Source organism: Terrapene carolina, unplaced genomic scaffold, assembly GCF_002925995.2.
Source record: "Terrapene carolina triunguis isolate 2854851 unplaced genomic scaffold, T_m_triunguis-2.0 Scaffold68, whole genome shotgun sequence".
NCBI lineage: Eukaryota > Metazoa > Chordata > Testudines > Emydidae > Terrapene > Terrapene triunguis.
Window position 1 is genome coordinate 30,621,254 of NW_020664419.1, and position 21,229 is coordinate 30,642,482.

General features: G+C 38.5%; 1 protein-coding gene across 5 annotated transcripts in view; it reads right to left on the reverse strand.

Moving 5' to 3' along the window:
* Positions 1-21,027, reverse strand: part of BRD1 (bromodomain containing 1) — a 109,916-nt gene extending 88,889 nt beyond the window's left edge. For 4 of the 5 annotated variants that reach the window (XM_026648698.2, XM_026648696.2, XM_026648697.2 and 1 more), the window contains exons 1-2: positions 20,723-21,027; positions 14,384-15,764 (exon numbers count right to left, since the gene is read on the reverse strand). In XM_026648698.2, coding sequence (XP_026504483.1) covers positions 14,384-15,750 — 1,367 coding nt within the window. In that variant the 5' untranslated portion in view covers positions 15,751-15,764; positions 20,723-21,027. Of the gene's footprint in view, positions 1-14,383; positions 15,765-20,722 lie in introns of those variants that run through there. The other variant, XM_026648700.2, reaches the window with a different exon arrangement.
* Positions 21,028-21,229: the final 202 nt, after the last annotated feature.

The window sequence follows — 21,229 nt, forward strand, 5'->3', positions numbered from 1 at the left end:
AGAACACCTCCCCCATTCATAATTATGTTGACCAGTTCCTCTCTCGGTTTCAATTACATACCACCACTATGGCAGCTAGTTATTAATTACATGAAAAAGTAACGTATTTTTAGTTGCCCTTTAGATGTTATGCAGCAGCTTGAAATAAGGAAAGCCAGAACTATAAGACCAACCAGTTCTCTTCTACTGCAGCAACTGCTCCAAAGACCACAGTTTGAGAACCACTAACCTAAAGGAACCAGATAAATATTAAAATATGTAGGCCCAATCCTGTGACATACTGTGCACCCAAAACTTCTATTGGCTTCAATGGCACTTGCCCATTTTGGCAATTTGTATAAGTAAATCCACAATGAACAAACACTAGTTTTATGAAGTCCTCAAGCAGAAACAAAACAAATGGAAAATATTTGCATAACAGTGCATATGACACAAATAAGAAAGAGAACGATGTATTACAGCCTCCACTTCCTCAGAAAGACTGCTCCATCTTCATAACTTTTTATATACCAAAGGAAAATAAACACACACAAGCATTTTATAAAAGGAGGCTGATGCATAGGATCTATTATTCAAGCTATTAGAGTAGTTTCTTTGTTGCTCCGCAGAATTGTTTTATTTATTTTACCAGAATCAAATATAACCTGTTAAGACTTTTCTGCAGTCTCCCAGGGTGGGAGGGAAATCTTTAAAACTTCTGATAAATGTTACTGAATATAACCAGAGAATGTTTCTTGTAGGGACATCAGAAGTAAAGAGGGTGTCTAAATAATGGGAGTTTGGGGTATAAAAACAAACCTTCCCTCTTAAGTGATCACTGGAGGAAATATGTGGAAATCAAAATTCACATTAGGCAGTGGTAAAGGAAATATGCTACCTGTGCAAATTAATGTGGATCTTTTAAACACAATGCCACACAATTCACTTTAATTGGTAGCTTACTGACCGTATCTGATTAAGAGACTAATACCAAATAGCAGGAGTACGGCAGTTCAGGATTAAGGACTTAGTTATAAGAACATGCAAGAAAGTTTCTGTAGCACCTGCCTACACTACACATTTACTAGGCTTTCAAAATGCACAGACTAACTAAAATGAGATTATTTCCACAAAAATGCAAACGTGTATTTTTCCAGTATAATTATATTAACTGAACTTATGTGGTGGTCACTTCCTCTTCTTGTATATAGATATCATAAAGGATCAAATGCCCAGACAACAAGTTGTATGATTGAAAATGACACTTAACTTGAAATCTAATCAGTTTTGAACTATGAACTAACACTAAAATTTCAGGTACTATTCCTATCCCTGAGTTTCCTTCATTCCTGCCTATTTTTATGACTTTACAATCTTACTTGTTCTTCCCTCCCTTGCTGTTATGTTAAGAGATCCACAAAAAACAACAAGCAAAACTAAATGCCTAAATGAAATATAGTAGCTAACTAAAACAATACATTGCTGACTTTCTACTGACTCATCACTGATGCTAGTGTACACACACAGAAAAGGAGTCAAATTTGTGTCCATTCCATTCCAACTTCCGTATTTCCCAAACAGTAAAGGTTTCTATATAGAAAGGAAGAAATTTTATTTTAATATGCTTCTTACATAATGGAAAGAAAGGATATTGAAATTTCAATAATTTTCACTATTAAAGGTTAAAAATATAACTATAAGAAGTGAAATTAAATCACAGTGAAGTTTAATTACATTTGAATTTCTGATTATCTAGTGTTTGAGATCATCAATTATTTTAGTATTTTAAAAGGAAATAAGGTGCTCTTCAAAAAGAATCCCAAGAGATTCTTGGTGCTTTTAAAACTACACTTAACAGAATACACAGCAACTCACAGAAAGAAATAAGGCCCTGATCCTAAAAAGAAACATGCACGTTCTTAACTTTATACACTTCTAGTAGCCCCAATGACGTTAACAGAAGTAGAGCTTGCTGGAAAATGGAATTTCTGCCCCACAGAAAATTGTGTCCCAATTCAGAATGAACAGTAAGCATCTCAACAGTTTTTTTTGCAGGACAAATTCAGAAAAATTCTGTTTTGTGAGAACTGAAACAATTTTTCTGGTGGCCAGTTACTCACCTGGAAGGCTCTGGTCAATTTCACTTTCTCCTTACAGGCAGAAAGTTAAATTGACGAGAACCCTCAAAGTAGACTCAACTGGACGCGGAGTTCTCCCCACTTCCCAACTGCCTAAGAGTTGGGAAGTACAGCCTCCTCATGTCCTGTCAGCCTAGCTGAATCTGCTCCTCTGCTGTCTGCCTGGATGGCTCTTGACAATTTCACTTTTGCTCTGACCACAGCATTCAAATCAACCAGGGGTTCAGTCATTTACATTTTCCAGAAAAATTTAAATTTTTCCACAGAAAATTTTGATTTTAAGAAAAGGAGATTGAAGAAAATTCCTGACCAGGAAATATTCAAAATATAAAGTTAAATATATGCATAACTTTTTGCTGGATTGGGGTCTAAGTAAGATCCAGTTTTCCTTGAAAGGAAATGGGGGCCTCATCCAGCACCAACTGAAGTCCCATTGACTTCAATAGGCATTGGATCAGGCCCTAGAGAATTTATAGTTTTTTTAAGGCCAGAAAGGACCATTAGATAATCCTGTTGGACTTCATATATAACAAGCCATAACATATCATAGAATATCAAGGTTGGAAGGGCCTCAGGAGGGCTTCTAGTCCAACCCCCTGCTCAAAGCAGGACCAATCCCCATGATTAAATCATATTTCACAGAAAGGTACCAGTCTTCATATGAACACTTCAAGAGATGGAGAAGCCACCCATTCTGATGGTAGTTGTTCCATTGGTTAATCATCCTCACTGTTAAAAATTATGCCCTCTCTCTCCTTTGAGTTCATCTTGCTTTAATTTGCAGCCATTGGTTCTTGTTACAACTTTCTCCGCAAGATCAGAGAGCCCTTTAGTACCTGTTTTTTTCTTCCCATTAAGGTTCTTCATGAAGCTCACACATCCTTCCCTAGGCTCTCATTATTATAAAATGCAATAAAACTAAAGTTTTAATTTTACATATTATATTAGTACTTAAATGACAATTACTTCACTTGGCTTTTGGTAAAGCCAATATAAAGCCCTTTACCGTCACTTCTCACTCACACTATGGAATATAAAACCAGGCCTACATTTTCTAGAGGTCTTGCAAAAACTCTACCTGTAAAGTCACCCATTTGAGTAAATTTTTTTTGATGGGGCAAGTAAAATATAAAAGTTTAATAATGTAAAAGGTGAGCAGGGTTTTTTTTTTTTGTTTTCGGAGGTGGGGGGGTTTCAGTGCCTTGGCTGATAAGTTTTATAAGGTTAATATAACTACTCCCCTATAGTGATATAGGATGTGATCTTCAGCGGAGTCAGGCATCCAAATCCTTTTGAAATCCAATGGTATTTGGGAACCAAACTCCTTTAGGTTCCTTTGAAAATCCCAAGCAGGAATTGTTTTGTTTCCAGCGTCTTTAAATACTACCTTGTAAGGTAGCTGTTTAAAATCACACTGAAAATATTTTTTTAAGAGGTATTTACTCTTTAAAGATCTTATAAGTTTTAAGAGTTTTCTTCCATGTCCATCACCATAGCACTTACCTCAAAGGACTACATATGGCAATGAGGAATGAAATATTGCTCAAAAATTATACACTTAAAAATAAAAAGCAGAAATATAAGATCATGTGTGTTAACTCTTCCTACCTTCCTATTTCCTAAGCCTTCCTGTGGATTATCTTAATTATAATTCATGGAGTCATATAATGTTTAGAACGTGCAAACTTAATTTATGAATTTATTTCCTACTTCCTACTATTTTCCAAATTTGCTTTTAACCCATTCTACAGAAAATCTGACATCCTACTTCTATACCTCAAGGTTTTTTTGTTTTTTGTTTTTTTCCCCAAAGAACTGCGTGCCTCTTTTCCCTCTAGAAGAGTACTGAACAGTTCTCTTTCCCATCTTTTTGCAGTTCTGTAACCTTCTTGTGAAACAAATAAAATTACCTTAAACAGTACTTTTGGCAATGTACATTAAAATCAAATTTCTTCTATAATTAAAAAGGAAGAACCAACCACTTCTCATTGCCTTTTTATCTGTCAGCATGAAAATTTTAGCCAATATATGTAATTGGTGGATAAGTGAATCTCAAAATATTTCAGACTTTTTTTAAAGGCAAAACTAAAGCTCTGTTTTAGTTACCCTTTTGGTTCAGAGCAAGAACTTTGGACTTATCTATGTTAACTGAAAACAAAGAACAACAGCCACACCCATGTATGCAATTATCAGGGATTGAATCTCTTTGGAGGATGCACTAGAGACTGCCTGCAAAAATACTAACATTTGTCTCCACACAGGTTATAGAAATATCAACTATTCTCCAGTTAGCCTCCATTTCAAGTTGGCTTGCACTGTACATATGAAACAAACAGAAAGCAACTCAGGAAAAGAAAAGGTAGAACATACCTATGGCATGTCTCTATACACAATTTATAATTAACCGATGAAGTCAGACTTTTTTCCCCAGTTGAGTCTTTTAGATTTTTATACACACAGTTAAGATAAACCAATTAATAATTTGGGACATGTGAATTACGTGTAAGGAGGTTTTCAATAACAACATAGCACGTAAGTAAACACCCCCCACAACTTTATCAAAAACCTTTTTTACAGTAACAGAGAAGCTATTATGGGAAAACAAGGAGGGGAAGGGTTGCTTGTTAAAATACAATAGTGTTTATTAAACCTAATTTAAAATCCATCTACACACCCAGGTTGATCAGCTTGGAAAGAGAGGTTTGAAGCTTCTTTGTCAAAGTTTGTCCAAACTATCAATGAGAAGTGTGAACTGTCACAATTCAATGGCTCTTTTCCTGGTTCAAGTAAAATGATTTCTTCAATTTTTATTCAAGGAAGGGGACAGTGACTTCAACAAATAGTCTTACATATCCACCAGAGAGGTTATCAACTTAATAAAACTTATAGGACAATCAGTCTTCCCTAGTGACCAAATTCCTACTTCCTTCAGAGCCTCTAAACTTCTTTCAGTAATGTGATCATCCAATTAATTATTATTTTTCATCCAGACATGACAACAGTGTTGTACAGCTATTTGGTAGTTATGGCATTTTGTGAGGCTGCTGTTTTTTCCTCCCCATGTTAATTATGTGGATGTATTTTTTCATTGTCGGGAGGTGCAAACAGAATGAAACACATACCTCTGACTCTTTTATAAAGCCAAATAAAACAAAACAATATTGTACATTAGCCACTTATCCTCCGATTCAGATTTATACAATTATTCACTGAAGCACTCAAATATTTATCTTCAGATTTTTTGTGGTACCATCACCAGGAGTGATGATAAAAACAAACATTCTGATGTTGCCACTTTTCTGATATCTCAACTGCGTAATATCTATCACTATTATGCCAAAAGAAAAGTTCAAGGTTTGAATAAACTATTCGACATGTGTTGAGGATGCCTGTAGGAGACATCATTTTGAAGGGATCCTTTTAAAATGTACCCTCTTTAACCAATTCTATACTTCAGCAAGTTCATATTCCAAACATCTTGTGTTAAAATAGTTTCTAATCCATGCTCTATGACATCCCAAGTGACAAGTGTGGTCAAAGTTTTTTACCACATCCATATATTCAGTCAAGCATTTCATTATTTGGATATAAATACTTGTTCAGGAAAGGTGACCCCATTATTTATTTAAGAGAAATGGAGTGGCAGGCATATTGTGCACTGAAGCATACAGTGGCAGAACTCTAATTTCTACTATGTGTCGAAATAAGCCATTATCACCAAAACAAAGATAAATGTGGAAGAAAAAATCTATGTAATATAGAGAAAGTTTATCCTCCAAGATATCAGATAGCTATAATTATTTAAGAGTCTTAGGAGCTTTACTGTTCCTTCTCCATTGGTTGCATCCTGCAGACCAATTTCTCATAATAATTACATTAAATATCTTTTCAAGGTAATAGCATAAGATAGCATAGCATAAGATAGCAGTGGGCTAGTTCCTGAACACAATTTGACACACAAAAAAGCTAGATAATTACTGTCTATTACATTGTTATTTGCAAGTATTGTTCTTATTCCCTTCAGCTTCCAGTCACCAAAACAAGCTTGCATTTCAGATGTTATTTTCTCAGCTTCCAAGACTGCATACGTACTCTTCAGTATCTGGAGTGGAGCTGGACAAAATATTTTTTTTAATTGCCCATGAACAAAAAAAAAAATCTGTTTCATTTCAACAACAAAAAAAGATTATGTTTAGACTGACCATTTTTAAGCATTTGGGGGGCTATAATAAAATTAAAAAAAAAATTGAAACAAAAAGTCATTTCAAACCAAAAAAAAAAAAAAAAAGTTTTTTCAAAAATGTCTAAAAGACAAGTTTGCTTTTGTTTGTTTTTTTATTTTTTATTTCTTTAACTGAAGCAAACATATCTGGTGAAACTGAAAAACTTTTGCTGCTATCTACAATTCCAGATTAGAACTGGGTAAAAGTTAGTCTTTTAATTCATCTGCCTCAATCAAGGGTTAAGGACAATTCTTGAATGAATGCTACGGTAATCTAGTGGGTTAACACCATGTCACAGTGCATCTCCACAATACTGAAGAATTTTAAATCTTTCTACAGTATTTTTGATCCCCTTAACATTATGTAAAAATATTTCCGAGCCACACTCCTTACAGTTAGTATCAAACTTCAGTCACAGTTCTCACACAAGATCTTTTTTCCCCCCAAAGGATATAAACTGTAATATCTGCTTCATTTTATATAGTGATCAAACTTGACATACCGGTACTTCTTTTGGCTCAAACATATAAACCAAGTCTGTATCATGTCTATACGTATAAAAAGAAAACACCAAACGAATGTTATTTAGGTTGCAAAGTCAAGAACTAGAAAATTAGGAAATGCTAGATTTAGGTTGCACAGGCAGCCCTAATTCTGCTCCTTTGCGCATCTATCATGTGCACTGAATGAGGCAGGGATCATGCAGGGAAAATAAAGAGTATGTGAAAAATTAAACACTGTATCAATGCATACACATGAAGGGAAGAATGAAGGTTGCACCAACAACTGTAAATCTGCCATTTCCTAAATTTTGAGTGCTTTACTTTGCAATCTTTTTGTATGTAATTTCCTAGAATTATTGTTTAAAAGGAAAAAGGTAGAAACAAATTTCATTATGTACAACTGTAACAGCTTAGATATCATGCATCATCAGTAGAGTTTGAACCATTTACCTTGGCACTAAAACACAGACTGCTACCATGTGAGCTACAGAGCCTACAGTAGCAGAAGGCTGTTATTCCAGAGGGCAGGATGGACCACTCGGGCAATGTGCTATATCTGGGGGGTTGCTGAGAGGAGCCCAGCCCTCCACCCCTTCTTCCCCCCACATACCCCTCTTGTCGTAGATAGATAGTGTCAACTGGGGCCACATGCCGAGTACCAGTGGGGGACGCCCCGACTACAGATGCTCTGACATCTTTCAAGTGTTCCCACTATAGTGTGTGCAGCAACATTGTCAGCGCTGCCTCAGATCATATTTAGTTATTTTAGAATACTGCCAAAGTTTTGCTGAGGAATGCAAGCAACAAAAGGTAAATGATGATTTTCAGTTTATATCTCAGCCAAAGCTGAATGGAATTTCATGGAAGAAAGACAAGACACTTCTGTAGCCTAAGAGATATCCCCCTGTTCCATATCAAAAGCAAACAATGCAGGTGTGAAAACTTCTCAAAGAAGATGTCATAATCTTTTATAATCAAAAGTTTAGGGGATGCTCCCTTATAATAAACAAAGGCAAAAGTTAATGCAACATTAAAGTTACAAAAATTTTTTTAAAAAAGCACAAGGAAGTAACAAGAGTCCTGTTGTAAGTAATTAACTAATATATATTTTCAGTGTGTGAGAAGTAGCCGACTAAATAAATAATTGAACACATACAGCATGTGCAGTGTGGGTGACAATGTTAGAGAAGACTGAAGGGGGGAGAGTTCCTACCCATTCCCACTGACATCAACAGGAGTAGAAATGGGCTCATTTTGCTGGAGTTTTCTCAAGGAGTAGTTTAATAGGGCAGTAATGTTAATTTAAACTGGGAAAGATGTATTTTTCCCAAGCAGGAAAGAGAAAGGATCACATTTTTGAAAAATGCCAAAAGGACATAGAAGCCTACGGATTGATCTACATGGGACAGCAACCCTGTTATAACTTGAATCTGCTTTTAAACCAATCTAGTTAAACTGGTGCAAAAAACTGTATGAAAATCTGACCTTAACTTCCTTAAATGATTCTGAAAGCTTTACCTGGGAATTTTTCTTAGACAAGCTTAATGTAAGAAAACTATGGAATACAAAATAATTGCACAGATATCCTGAAAAGACAGGGACTGCAGATTTCACACCTACTATTTTCATTATTGTTATGGCAGGGGCTTTTGGGGATAATTTTACTGTGGGTGTATGTCAATATCACACATACATATTGTTCAGGTGTAGCTTCTCTCATTGAGGCACTCCAGATTAAGGAGATGGTGCAGTTCTCTTTCACACCTAAATGAATGTCATGGAAGCAGGGGCTCGTTAGGTTTTGATAAAGTTTCAGAGATGCTCGCTGAACATGTTCAGAAGATGTTTTTCCACTCACTTTACTTTTAATGTTTTTTTTTTTGCCTAAAGTTGACGAAGAAACACTCTCATGAAGGTCTAGCTACATGCCAAATAGAGAGTTTCTTTATTCAGCCAATTCTGAGATATTACTCAGCAGGAGATTTTAAAAATATATACATTAAATGGCCTGATTTTCAGAGGTGCTGAGCACATGTAGCTCCCATTAACTTTTACATCGCTGTTCAACAGCTCTAAATATCAAGCCAATTAATTATTTTTTAAAATTGAGTTTATGCTTTCCTTCTTTTATAACTTAAATGACTTAAATTTTCCTCACTCCGTAGAAAAGGCATGGCAAATTTCATCCCCAAGAGCGATACAGCTTAAAAATAGTATTAGAAAAGGGGTTAGTTTCCATGAAGACTGCAAGTAGCATTAACCATAGTATTCACTATCATTTTGTGGAACTGTGCTTAAAAACTGTTCACATATTAATTCTCATAGTGTTTATCCTTCAGGAAAGGGAGGTTAGTCCATGAAGATTTTGGGCTACAGTAAAATCAGTTCTCTCTTCAGTAGAGCCAAAAATCAAACAAATCAAACAAAAAAGTTTGTTTTTGATTCACAGATTAGTTTAGGAAAATATACACCTTTCAACTTTGGACTCTGAGGCAATATCCAAAGCCAAACAATTTATATTAAGAACTTGCCTTTGAACCATTTTTTTAAATTGTTATTTTTTTAACTACACTTTTAAACCCTGGACCACTGCCAAAAATATAATTTCTGGTCCGAGGAACCAGTGAACATTACATGTCCAACTGCTTCAGCGCAAGGCTGGAAACAAATGCTGGAATACCTGTGGAATCCGGGAATGGAAGTTTTCCCAACAATGTAGAGCACTTATTTCTATCCCTGATTTTTCTTAAGATATCAAATATTAAAATTGGGTGATTCCAATCATAATGCTCCCCTCCTTACCCTCCTCCTCCATACTTATGTGATGGCCTCATTTTAGTGAGAACTAAAAGTAAAAAAAAGCTAGAACTGGTTCAACACTGTTTGAGCATTTAAATTCTGAACTGCTATTTAATTCAACCTGCTGTTTAATTCCTGTCCCCTTGTTATTTGTGAACATTCAAGCAAACAGAATTGCTTGCAAACGTTTTTGGAGCTAGACTGAATGTATGAATACCTATTTTTCATGTGAACAAGAGTATTTGTTACTTGCTATTACCCTGTTTTAAAATATTAATTATCTCATCAAGAAGCAGAAATAATTTCATTTCACCAATCACAAACCATGAACAATGAACAGAGTACAATCTAACTGAAGTCTACTACCAACCCAGAGAGGTTGAAAGCTGTTCGTCCAAGCTATTCAACATACATATTAACAGAAATCAGAACAGAAGGGGGCTACATTCTCAACTCCCATTTTTTGTAAAGAATAATCTGACCGGCTCTAATCGTACACTATATGTATATTATACATCAAATGGCATAATTTATTTGTAGTATTATAGTAGCACTCAAAGGCCAATCAGGATCAGGGCCCTGTTGTGGTAAACATTATGAACACAAACATATGGTCCCTGCCACAAGTATCTTACAAAGCATTCATCTCACTTAATCCTAAAACGAGAATACTGGTGCTATAAAACAATGCTGGAATTTAAATCAGTATGGAGAGACAGGCACATCAGAAAAATCTCTTTTCCTAAATTATGTGCCATATTTACTTCCTGTCCCCTAATATACGTTGTGTTTTTGAGTATCAACTGGTAAAGCCAACTGTTCAGCAAAACTGAAGTCAGTGTGCCTCTCTGACACAGCCTTCTGTCCCAGGTCTCTGACATCATAAGAAGTAGGTTTCCACATTCAAGAGGTATTAAAACTCAGTTAATGTAAGTGAATGAAAACTGAAAAAAAATAAGTTTCAGTGCTCTCTTCATTTAATTAAGTTGTTTTAAGGCCTCCTAAATTTGAAAATAGATAAATAAAGCCAAGTCTTGCAACTTGGCTCTCCTCCCCGCACATAAAGGAAATCTCTCAGTGTTAGCTTTTTGGAAATTACCAGTCTCTCATTAACTCACACAAGTTCTAAATTAGACTGCCAGTACACCAACAGTCCTTGGTTAAAATATTGGTAACATAGACATATAATTTTAACAGGTGATAATTGCTTTGATACTAGTTTTGGTCCATTTTAGTTTGTATTTACACTTCTGCATATAACAAACTCCTGCAGGCACTAAAACCAGTACACTATACTATTTTCAGTGTATTTACGTATATTTTATACACAGATACAAAAAACTGCACAAGACAAAGGTTTAAGTTGCTGCAGGAACTTACAATATACCAAAGTTTAAAATAAAAAGAGCAAGATTAGGATCACAGAAATTTTACCCTAACCATGATTTTTTTTTTTTTTTTATAATGGAAACATTTTTACAAGAACTATTCAATTTTAACTATACAATTGTACTTCAAGACACAGCAAAAAAATTAAAGTACATCAAAAGAAGGAAGCCTGCCAAATAATCAGTGGGGCCTTGGGAAGATCCAGATGCTAAAGGAGCACTCCAGAAAGACAAGGCTACTGCAGAAAAGCTAAATGAATTCTTTGCATCTATCTTCCCTGCAAAGGATGTGAGGGAGATACCTTAGTCATTATATTTAGGTGACAAATCTGAGAAACTGTCCCAGATTGAGATGTCAATAGAGGAAAAATTAATAAATTAAATAAATTGTCACCAGAACCAGATGATATTAATCCAAGAGTTTTGAAGGAACTCAAATATGAAATTGCAGAACTGCTTCCTGTGGTATGTAACATAGCACTTAAATCAGTCTTGGTACCAGATGACTGGCAGAAAACTAATGTGATGCCAATTTTGAAAATAGGCTTCAGAGGCATTCCTGGCAATTACAGGCCAATAGGCCTAACTTCAGTACCAGGCAAATTGATTGAAACTGTAACAAAGAACAGAATTGTCATACACATAGATGAAAACAATATGTTGTGGAGAATCAACGGATTTTGTAAAGGGAAATCATGCTTCACTAATCTATTAGAATTCTTTGAGGGTGTCAACAAACATAGATGAGGATTATCTAGTGGATATAGTGTACTTAGACTTTCAGAAAGCTTTTGACTAGGTCCCTCCCCAAAGGCTCTTAAGAAACTAAGCAGGCATGGTATAAAAGGGAAGGGCCTCTCTTGGATCAGAACTGGTTTCAAGACAGAAAACAAAAGGTAGGAATAAATGGTCAGTTTTCAGAATGGCGAGAGGAAAATAGTGGAGTCCCCCAAGAATCTGTACTGGGACCAGTGCCATTCAACAGATTCATAAATGATTTGGAAAGCAGACTGTGCAGAGATACAAAGGCATCTCACAAAACTGAGTGACTGGGAAAGAAAGTGGCAGATGAAATTCAATGTTGATAAATGCAAAGTACTGCACATTGGAAAAAACAATCCCAACTATACATTCAAAATGATGGGGTCTAAATTAGCTGTTGCCACTCAAGAAAGAGATCTTGGGAGTCGTTGCAGATAGTTCTCTGAAAACATTCCCTCAATGTGCAATGGCAGTCAAAAAAGCTAACTATGTTAGGAACCATTTGGAAAGGGATAGATAGTAAATCAGAAAATATAATGCCACTATATAAATCCATGGCACATCCACATCTGGAATATTATAGGCAGTTCTGGTCACCCTATCTCAAAAAAAAGATATATTAGAACTGAAAAAAGTACAGAGAAGGGCAACAAAAACTATTAGGGGTGTGGAACCGTTTCCATACGAGGAGAGATTAAAAAGATTGGGATGGTTCAATTTAGAAAAGAGACGACTGAGGAGAGATATGATAGAGGTCTAGAAAATCATGAATGGTGTGGAGAAAGTGAATAAGGCAGTGTTATTTACTCCTTCACATAACACAAGAATCAGGGGTCATCCAATGAATGTTAACTGAAGGACAAAACTATTGCTGGGTTCAAAAAATAATTAGATAAGTTCATGGAGAATAGGTCCATCAGTGCTCTAGGTGTCCTTAAATCTCTCACTGTTAGAAGCTGGATCACTTGATAAATTTCCCGGTTCTGTTCCCCCCCTCTGAAGCATTTGGCACCAGCCACTGTTGAAAGACTGGTTACTGAGCTAGATGGACCATTGGTCTGACCCAGTATGGCTATTTTTATTTTCTCGTGTATATGTATTAGTGTCAGTGTGTTGATGGCACAGAGCTTTTGATCCCATGCCTAATAATTCATTTCAGATGCATTATTAAACTGTAGAGCACTGCTTTAATGACTTACTGGTTAATTTCAAGAAGAAATCTGCACAGCAGCAAACTGTAATTCTTGCCAGCCTTCAAGAACATAGCTGCACTGTGTAATATCAAACAGAAGATTTAGGAACAGCTGAATGAGAATCTAACCTAGTGGTGGGCAACCTGCAGGTCGCATGCGGCCCATCCGGGTAATCTGACTGCGGGCCGCGAGACGTTTTACTGACGTTGACTGTCTGCAGGCACGGCCCCCCGCAACTCCCAGCGGCCATGGTTCGCTGTTCCCGGCCAATGGGAGCTGCGGGAAAGAAGCGGGCCTGTGGACGGTCGTCAGCAAAACGTCACACCACCTGCAGTCAGGTTACCCTGGCGAGCTGCAGGTTGCCCACCACTGATCTAACCAATTCAGCCAAAGAACTGCCTCAGAGTGCTACCTATACTACTTGGAAAACATTCTACAGCATACTAAAATTGAGTGAGCACAGGATGTCCAACTCAACAGAAGCCACTAGTATTGGTGGTCTAAGATGAGATTTTAAGGGAAACTCTCAACTTGAATGTTTATTCAATTTACTAATGTCAAAAAAATTCCAAATTCTGATATTCTTTAATCAGCATGTAGAGAGTATTTTAATTAATTCCTGTATTAAAATGTTTTATGTTGCCTTTTTTATTCCCTGTTCCCCTGCTGATATTAAGGGTCTTTCCAGCATGGAACAGCAGTTGGACCACAAAACAAGCTTAGGCTTACCCTCCTCCTCTGCATCGTCCTCTTTTCACTGAGGGTTTGGGGAAGAACATACCTGCAAGCTCTGCTCAAAGTAGAGCATAGAATGATATGGTGCTAAATGCACAGGACAGTAAGACCAATGAAGTTGACTGGATACAAATGCTGTTATATGCAAAAGCGATTTTCATGTTGATGTCCCTTTAAAACACCCAGCTGAGAATGGAAAATCAGGCACACTCAGGAAAGCACTTAAGTCCGTGCTTAACCTTAAAGATGTGTTTAAGAGCTTTCCTGAAATGAGGTGCAGTTAAGCATGTGCTATTTTTACTATTCTGAATTGGGGCCTAAGTGAGTAAACTAAAAGGGCATACACAGAATTTACAGATTGGAAGAAAAATTATTGCTGGATCTAATAATGAAATTAGGATGGGGGAAGAACTATCCTCCAATTTCTATGTGAAAGCATTTTTGTGTGCTTTTTAACTACAAGTGGCAAAAGTTATACAACATGCACAATTTACGTGTTAGGGACACCTATTTTTTCCATTTTTTTCCCTTTGTTGTGTAAGTACCTTATGCAGTTTTTCAAATTTTCATTAATTCTTTATCTGTAGAACCTATGACAAATGTATATTCAAAAGGACATACAGCAAAATTTAGACAGAAATTTCTGTATGATTGTTTGCTTACCTCTGAGGGGGAATATAAGGAGCAGATACTGTTGGCATAGCTGTACAGAGTTCAACCACTGATTTCTTGGCCTTTTTTGCCTTTTTTCTGACTTTTGATGTAGACCTTGCAGTTCTGACTGAGCCCTCTTTTCTACACACACCATTTTTCACGTCAGCTTCTCCATAAATATTTAGAGGTCGCCGTATACAACCTGGTGGAGTATGTACATCACAATAGGCAGTCTTTTTTACAGAGAATGTTGTCCCACTGCCAGTTAATTCTTTCACAGGTTCCATTTTCATATACAAACCAGCCTTTTGAGCACATGTCACATGGAATGCTGTGTAACAGTTTGCTTTGTGGCACTGGATGCAGGCACCAACGCCTTTCTGTTTACAGAGGTAGCATGTTAACTTCCATCTGGCTGGGGGAATGTTTCTGACACCATCAATTGGCTCAATAAAAACTGTATTGGCAAATCCAACTTCTGGAATCCACAAAGCACACACAACATGTCCCCAGCGGTCATCATCAGTCTTTTTAAAGGCACCTCCCTTGTTTGGGCACAGCACACAGTCTACAGGCCGGGAATGGGACTGCAGACAGCGTCTGCAGAGCCACTGACCCTCAGGTATATATGGCACCCCATAGCACTCCTGATGCACTGCTAAATTACACATATCACAAAATAGGATTACATTGCTGTTCTGACATTCACCATCCATGCATATACAACATACTGCATCTTCATCAATTAAAGACTGATGGTCACCCTGTTTTTGGTTCTCACAATAAGACTCTTTTTCAAACCTGTCCATAAGGAATTCAAACATATTTTGTGACACAACTGATACTCCATCACTTTTTCGCTTTTCATTTATTATTTCTAACCATGCATAATCTTCTTCATCCATGTCATACTCCACTTCGTTGTCAAGTTCTTCTGCTGACTTTTCAATGAATTTATAATAAATTGGAGGTCTCCGAGGGGCAGAAGGTGGACTGTACTCAACAATACGTACTTTTGGTTCTGGAAGAGGACTTGTTGTAGCAGGTGTACCATGCGCACTTGGAAGAGCTTCATTTTTCTTTTTCACTTTGTTATTTTTATGCCGCTTGGCTCTCAGACAAACTGGTGGTCTCTCACTATTTTCTTTATTGCTGTTGCATTCACTCATTTCTTGCGCTGTGAGATCATCTTCTAATATAATCTCTAATGGATCAAAAATACTGATCCTGTGCAGGCGACCTTCAATTTCTATTTCAACCATCCTTTGAGCTTGAGCATATGTCAAAGTTTCTCGTGTAGGGGAGTGTTTAATACTGCACGGGGAAGAAGAATGCCTTGCTGCAGATACTCGATGACATCTTCCTTTCCTCCTCATTTGGTAATGATTACCTAAAATTATAATCAGAGTTATTATGTTGCATTTTAAATATTTCTCTCTCTTGCTAAAGTAAAAAAATTAATACAGTAAAAAACAGGAGCTAGTTTAAGCTCTGTACTATCCATGGACATGGAAGTCTTAAATTTATGCGATGTTTGTACTTGAAACAAACTTAAATCTGACCACCCCTAACTTCCAAAGGCACACCAGTGAGTAACACAGTTAGCATTACTCCAAATACAAATGTGTTGATAGACTGCTGGAATGAATTACACTCATTTCCTACATTTAAAAAGTCGTTCAGAGACAAATTAGTAAGAGCATATAAGTTCTGTAAATCTACAGGAAGCCAAACTATAGAAATTCAACACTGGCACAGAGAAATTGTTGCCAAGGCCCACCCACCCAAGGATTAAACTTGTGCCATAAGGTAACAGGAGTAGTCATTGTAATAGAAAATTATCATTGTTTTGTAGAACTAAAGGCCTGTATGCAAAGTCCTGGTTTCACTGTTAAAAGCTTATTCAGCAGCAGTCTGAACAAGAAATATTCCAGAAATATTTTTGCACAGAAAGCAATTATGATCAGAAAAGTGACTATGTAAAAGTGATATTTGCTTTAACAAATCTGACCTCTATATGTATTCAGAATTATATCTGCTTACAGTCAGTATGTTTACACTTACCTAAAGTGAACCTCAAAGATGCATGGTTTATGTTATTTCCTCATGTGTCTCACTATTTATATTGTAAACTTTTTGATATAGGGAATTGTCTTCTACGTATTTTCATAGGTGTACTATCAGATAATCAACATAATCTTTGTCACTAAAATTACTATTACCACCATACGTTTTATTCAGCCCTGCATAGCCCATATTGCTGTGGAAGAGCATATTCCATTACGGCCCACATATCACCGAGACAACTATGAATTAAGGTTTAATACCAATACTTTTACCGCTAGTGGAGAGGCAAATTGAGAACTACTTTAATTTTAGCTCCCAGACTGGGTTTTTGGGGCTGCCAATTACAAAAAAAAAAAAAAAATCATTTTTAAAATGAACATCTGACCTGAAAGAAACTTCCAATGCTATATTCAGAGATTGATTCTCAAAAGTAAATCAGCATTTTCTGACTTGTAGTAGGGTTGCTAAAATTCCATTCCCTTTAAAATTATACACAATCAGCTTGGGCTGGATTTGACCCAGTGACCTAGGAAAAGAAACACTCATTTTTAGCTTCAAGGTCTACTGGAATAAAGTACTGCATCTGTATCATAAAGGAAGCTGTGATAAGAAGATTGTAAAAATGGAAAACTAAACATCCTGACCAGACTGGTCCATACACAGCTGGTAATCTGAAAGATTACTAAAAATAAAACTGTTGGCTTCCATGTTTGTATCTTTTTCAGCACAGGTCTGATCAGCTGACCAAATGAAAGACAATTTTCTCCCTGTCAGCCCTGCAAACTCAACTTTGGCATCTGAAAGTCATGGTAATTCTTTTATATTAATTTATCTTTAGAGCACTTTGAAAACCAGCTGTTAGACAGTAAGCCTCAACCCTACCAACAGCAAAGCTCTTGCTCCCCCTATAATTGATTTCTTAAGCTCCCATGGCCATCAATCTGACCTGTTAGCTAGACCATACCAGCACGGATCAAGTCAGGAATTACACACGATGGAGTGAGTACAGTTCGCAGAATAAATATTTCAGTCAGTGATAGTATGCCTACCAAAACATTGGGGCAAACATACATCAATTCTCTGCCCACCAGCTCCACGATACTTCTATTTTCTTCATAAAAAGTTGAAACAAAATTTACTACAACCTATAAATTCAAAGGCAAACCTAAAATAAAATGCTTTGCTCATCTTCAGAAGTTATATGCAAAAAAATCACATACCTAATGATTTGCAGCACAAAGGCAAGATGGAATGTATCAAGCGGGCAATACCAGATCACATCCCTTCCAATATCTTCACCCTTCCCCCCAAAAAGGCCTCATTTAACAACAACCACCAAAAAAGGATCAGCCCGAATTAGTTTTCTTGGTTTTGTAGATGTAATATTGTGTTATTTAACAAACTTTGTGTTAAAGTCAAACACAATTGTATTAAAAATATGTTTCTAACACAAATCCAAAAAAGCAACATCCAGTGCACAGTCACTACAGGGCAACATCTGATTTCCACTGTGCTTAGGTAATGAACAAAAAAAATACACGGATTTTTCTCCTTTAGTGAATTTCCATGAAACTTTTAATAGAGGTGCTTGTGAGGATAAATATATTAAAAGATTGTGAAGTGCTCTGAGATCTACTGATGAAAAGCACTATATTAAAGTTAGGTATTGGTATTATTAGTTTGTAAAGCAACATTTCACCGAACGTGTCGGTTTCCAACCACAGAACAGATGAATCCTACTATTTGCTATAGTAGGTCTAATAACTAGATATAAGGAGAGTGACAATTTAATTTAACTCTAAATTTAGTTCCAATTATCTCACAAATTCTGGGGCAGGGAATATAAAATGGCCCCTCTACATTTCAATAAAAATGTATATTTCTTTGTTCCCTTATAATGCTGTAAAGCCATTTATCAATTTGTTAGTGCAAGAGAACCTGACATTGAAATTTATCAATTTAGTTTCATTTTGTAAGATAATAAATAGCACAATAGGTAAAGAGTAAACAGATTTTTTTTTCATTCAATTTTAATAATCCAACATATGACTATTTGGAGCATTTTTATATAAACCTATGTTTATATACACCATAACCAGAGCTTCAAACACCAATGACATTGATCATGGAGGTAACTGCCTATTACCTCAGACTGGAAAAGAGGGATGGGCAGTGGCTATTATGACTGACTATACAACATGAGTTCTCAAACTTTTTCTTTCTGAGCCCCCCCACCCCCACATGTGCTATAAAAATTTCCCAGCCCACCTGTGCCACAACTGTTTTTCTCCATATTGAGTAGATTAAAAGCCAGGGCTGGCATTAGGGGGTAGGCAAGCAGGGCAATGGCTCAGGGCCCGACTCCACAGGCAGCTCTGCAAAGCTAAGTTGCTCAGGTTTTAGCTTCAATCCCGTGCCCCAGCAAGTTGGCCCTGCTTTCTGGTTTATTTTGGTGGACCCCCTGAAACTTGCTCGTGGCTCCCTAGAAGGCCCCGGATCCCTGGTTGAGAATCACTGCTCTAGAAGACACTGCCATCTGTCCACATCCTAGTCATTGTTCTATATATTCTAATATTGGGAAAAACACAATAATGTGTATTCATTTTCAGGCCAAAAAGCAATTTCTCAAGCACAGTGGCAACCAGTTGATGGAACAAGAGTATCTCAAAATGCAAGCAGCTTGCTTCCCAGACTTAGTGCAAATGTCATAAATGATAAATAAGAGAAGAGGTCTACCACAAAGTGATGAAAAAAGGCACCTCCCAATAATGAGATTAGGACAATTATCATTTACGTGCTTAAGCACCTTCGCTTACATTTAGATTAGTTTGGGCCCAATCTGAAAATGGATGGCAATTTAACATTTTACACTTTAAAGGAAAAACAGTAAAAATGTGTGGGAGGGAGCACACTACATGTGGAAGTAGTATTGAAATTATCATTCCTAATTTTGCATATGCCTAGTTTGGGTGAGTAAAAAATGCCTTGGATCCAAAAGCATAATAATAAGGGTTGCTAAACTTACCATAAAACAGGAAGAATTCCTAATGTGTTACACAACTCAGGTTTGGGGCACTTTCCTCCTTTTAAAGCAGGACAAGGCCTGCAGAAGATGAAGAAATGCTCTCCACAGAGCTATTGTTTTCTTAAAATGAATTTGCTGAGACAGTTTCCATTGTCATGAAACAAATGTAAAGATGTGGTTGTTTTTGTGCAATGAAAGTTATGGGGCTGAAGCACTGCTTGCTAAGAGAATAGGTGAGAGGAGAGCAGATTAAACCTATGGTGCAGCACTTGTCCAGACCTTTGTAAAGGCTGCCAATTGTTTTTGCAAACCTGCAGTGAATCCTGCACTCACTTCTCTTCTTCTCCCTCATTTCTTTGTATTTGGTCCTTGGCTCTCTTGCTTCGTGGAAGAGAGATCCCCCTATTCCATTTGTGGTTCTCAACAAGCATCCTTCTGTGGACCACCACAAAGAGATGGACACAAAGAAACTACCAAGGATGCTACAAACAGTCCATTAGTACCAGACCATAAGAGAAAGCAAGCAGAAACATTTCCAGCATGCACGTGGAGAGAGGATACTAGCAGCCTCAGCCTTCAAAGTAAGATCACCCTCTCAAGTCTAGCCATATTGATGCACAGAAAATACAGTGACTGAACCCTGAAGAATTAATTTGATCCCATCAATAAAAATACCCACTTTAGGCCTGGGCTCTAGCCCACCTGATATCACCAAGCCTAACATTTCCTGGGTCTCCCGGAACCCAGCAAGGAGGAAACCGGCATCTCTCACCACTCTAGCTCCTTCTCCACCCTGCCGCCCTCCCAAAGGGCACACTCACCTAGGCTCTTCTAGAATGGTTTCCTCCCCAAGCTCCCTCCCCTCTCCCCCCATGCACACGCAATGGATGGTTCCTGCCCAGGCCCCTTATCCCTCCCACACCCTGATCCAGCACGAACACTTCCTGCCCACGCCCATCACCGCTCTAGCCACACACACCCCCGCGCGCGAATGGTTCCTGCCCGCGCCCGTCACCCCCGCGCGAATGGTTCCTGCCCAGGCCCGTCAGCTCCAGCCCTTCCCGAGCCTCGCCCCACCCCCCACCCCGACAATACTCGGCCCACAAACATGGCGTCCAACAAAACAGCTTGCGCTGCGCCCTCCCCCGCCCGCTGTGCTGGGCCGCCTCCCCCTGCTCCCACCACCAAGCCCTGCTCGCTAGGCCCGGCTCTGCCCGCGAGCCGCCGGCCCCGCTCTCCCGCCCGGCCGCACTCACGCTGTGGGAGCCGCCGGAGCGCGGCTGACAGACCCTCCTGCTCCTCGTCTCCGGGTCGGCGCTGCGGCCGGTCTAATGGCGGGGGCGGCTCCACCGATGCCGCTCCCAGCAGCCCCGGGCGGCCAAGCGGGCGCTGGCGGTGCCGTGCTGCCTTCGGGCTGCCGGCGGCGGGTGTGGGGCTCCTGCTCGGGCCGCGCGCGGCGCATTCGGGAGGCGCAGAGCTGGTCGCAGTCCGGCTGCGGGCTCGGCGCTCCGTCCTAGGGCTGAGAACCTCCCCTCCCCCCTCAGCACAAACAATGCGGCTTCACCACAGCGCTGCGCCGGCGGGGGGAGCGGGGGACGGGACGTGAGAGCGCCAGTCCCAGGCACCGCCCCGCCGCCGTGGGGGAGGGGCCCGCCCAGTCGTGTGTTGCAAGGGGGAGGGGGCCCGCCCCATGGTGCAGAGCAGCGCCGCGACGCGCCGCCGGGAAGCGGCTCTCCCTGACACGGACAGGCATGCGGCGCTGC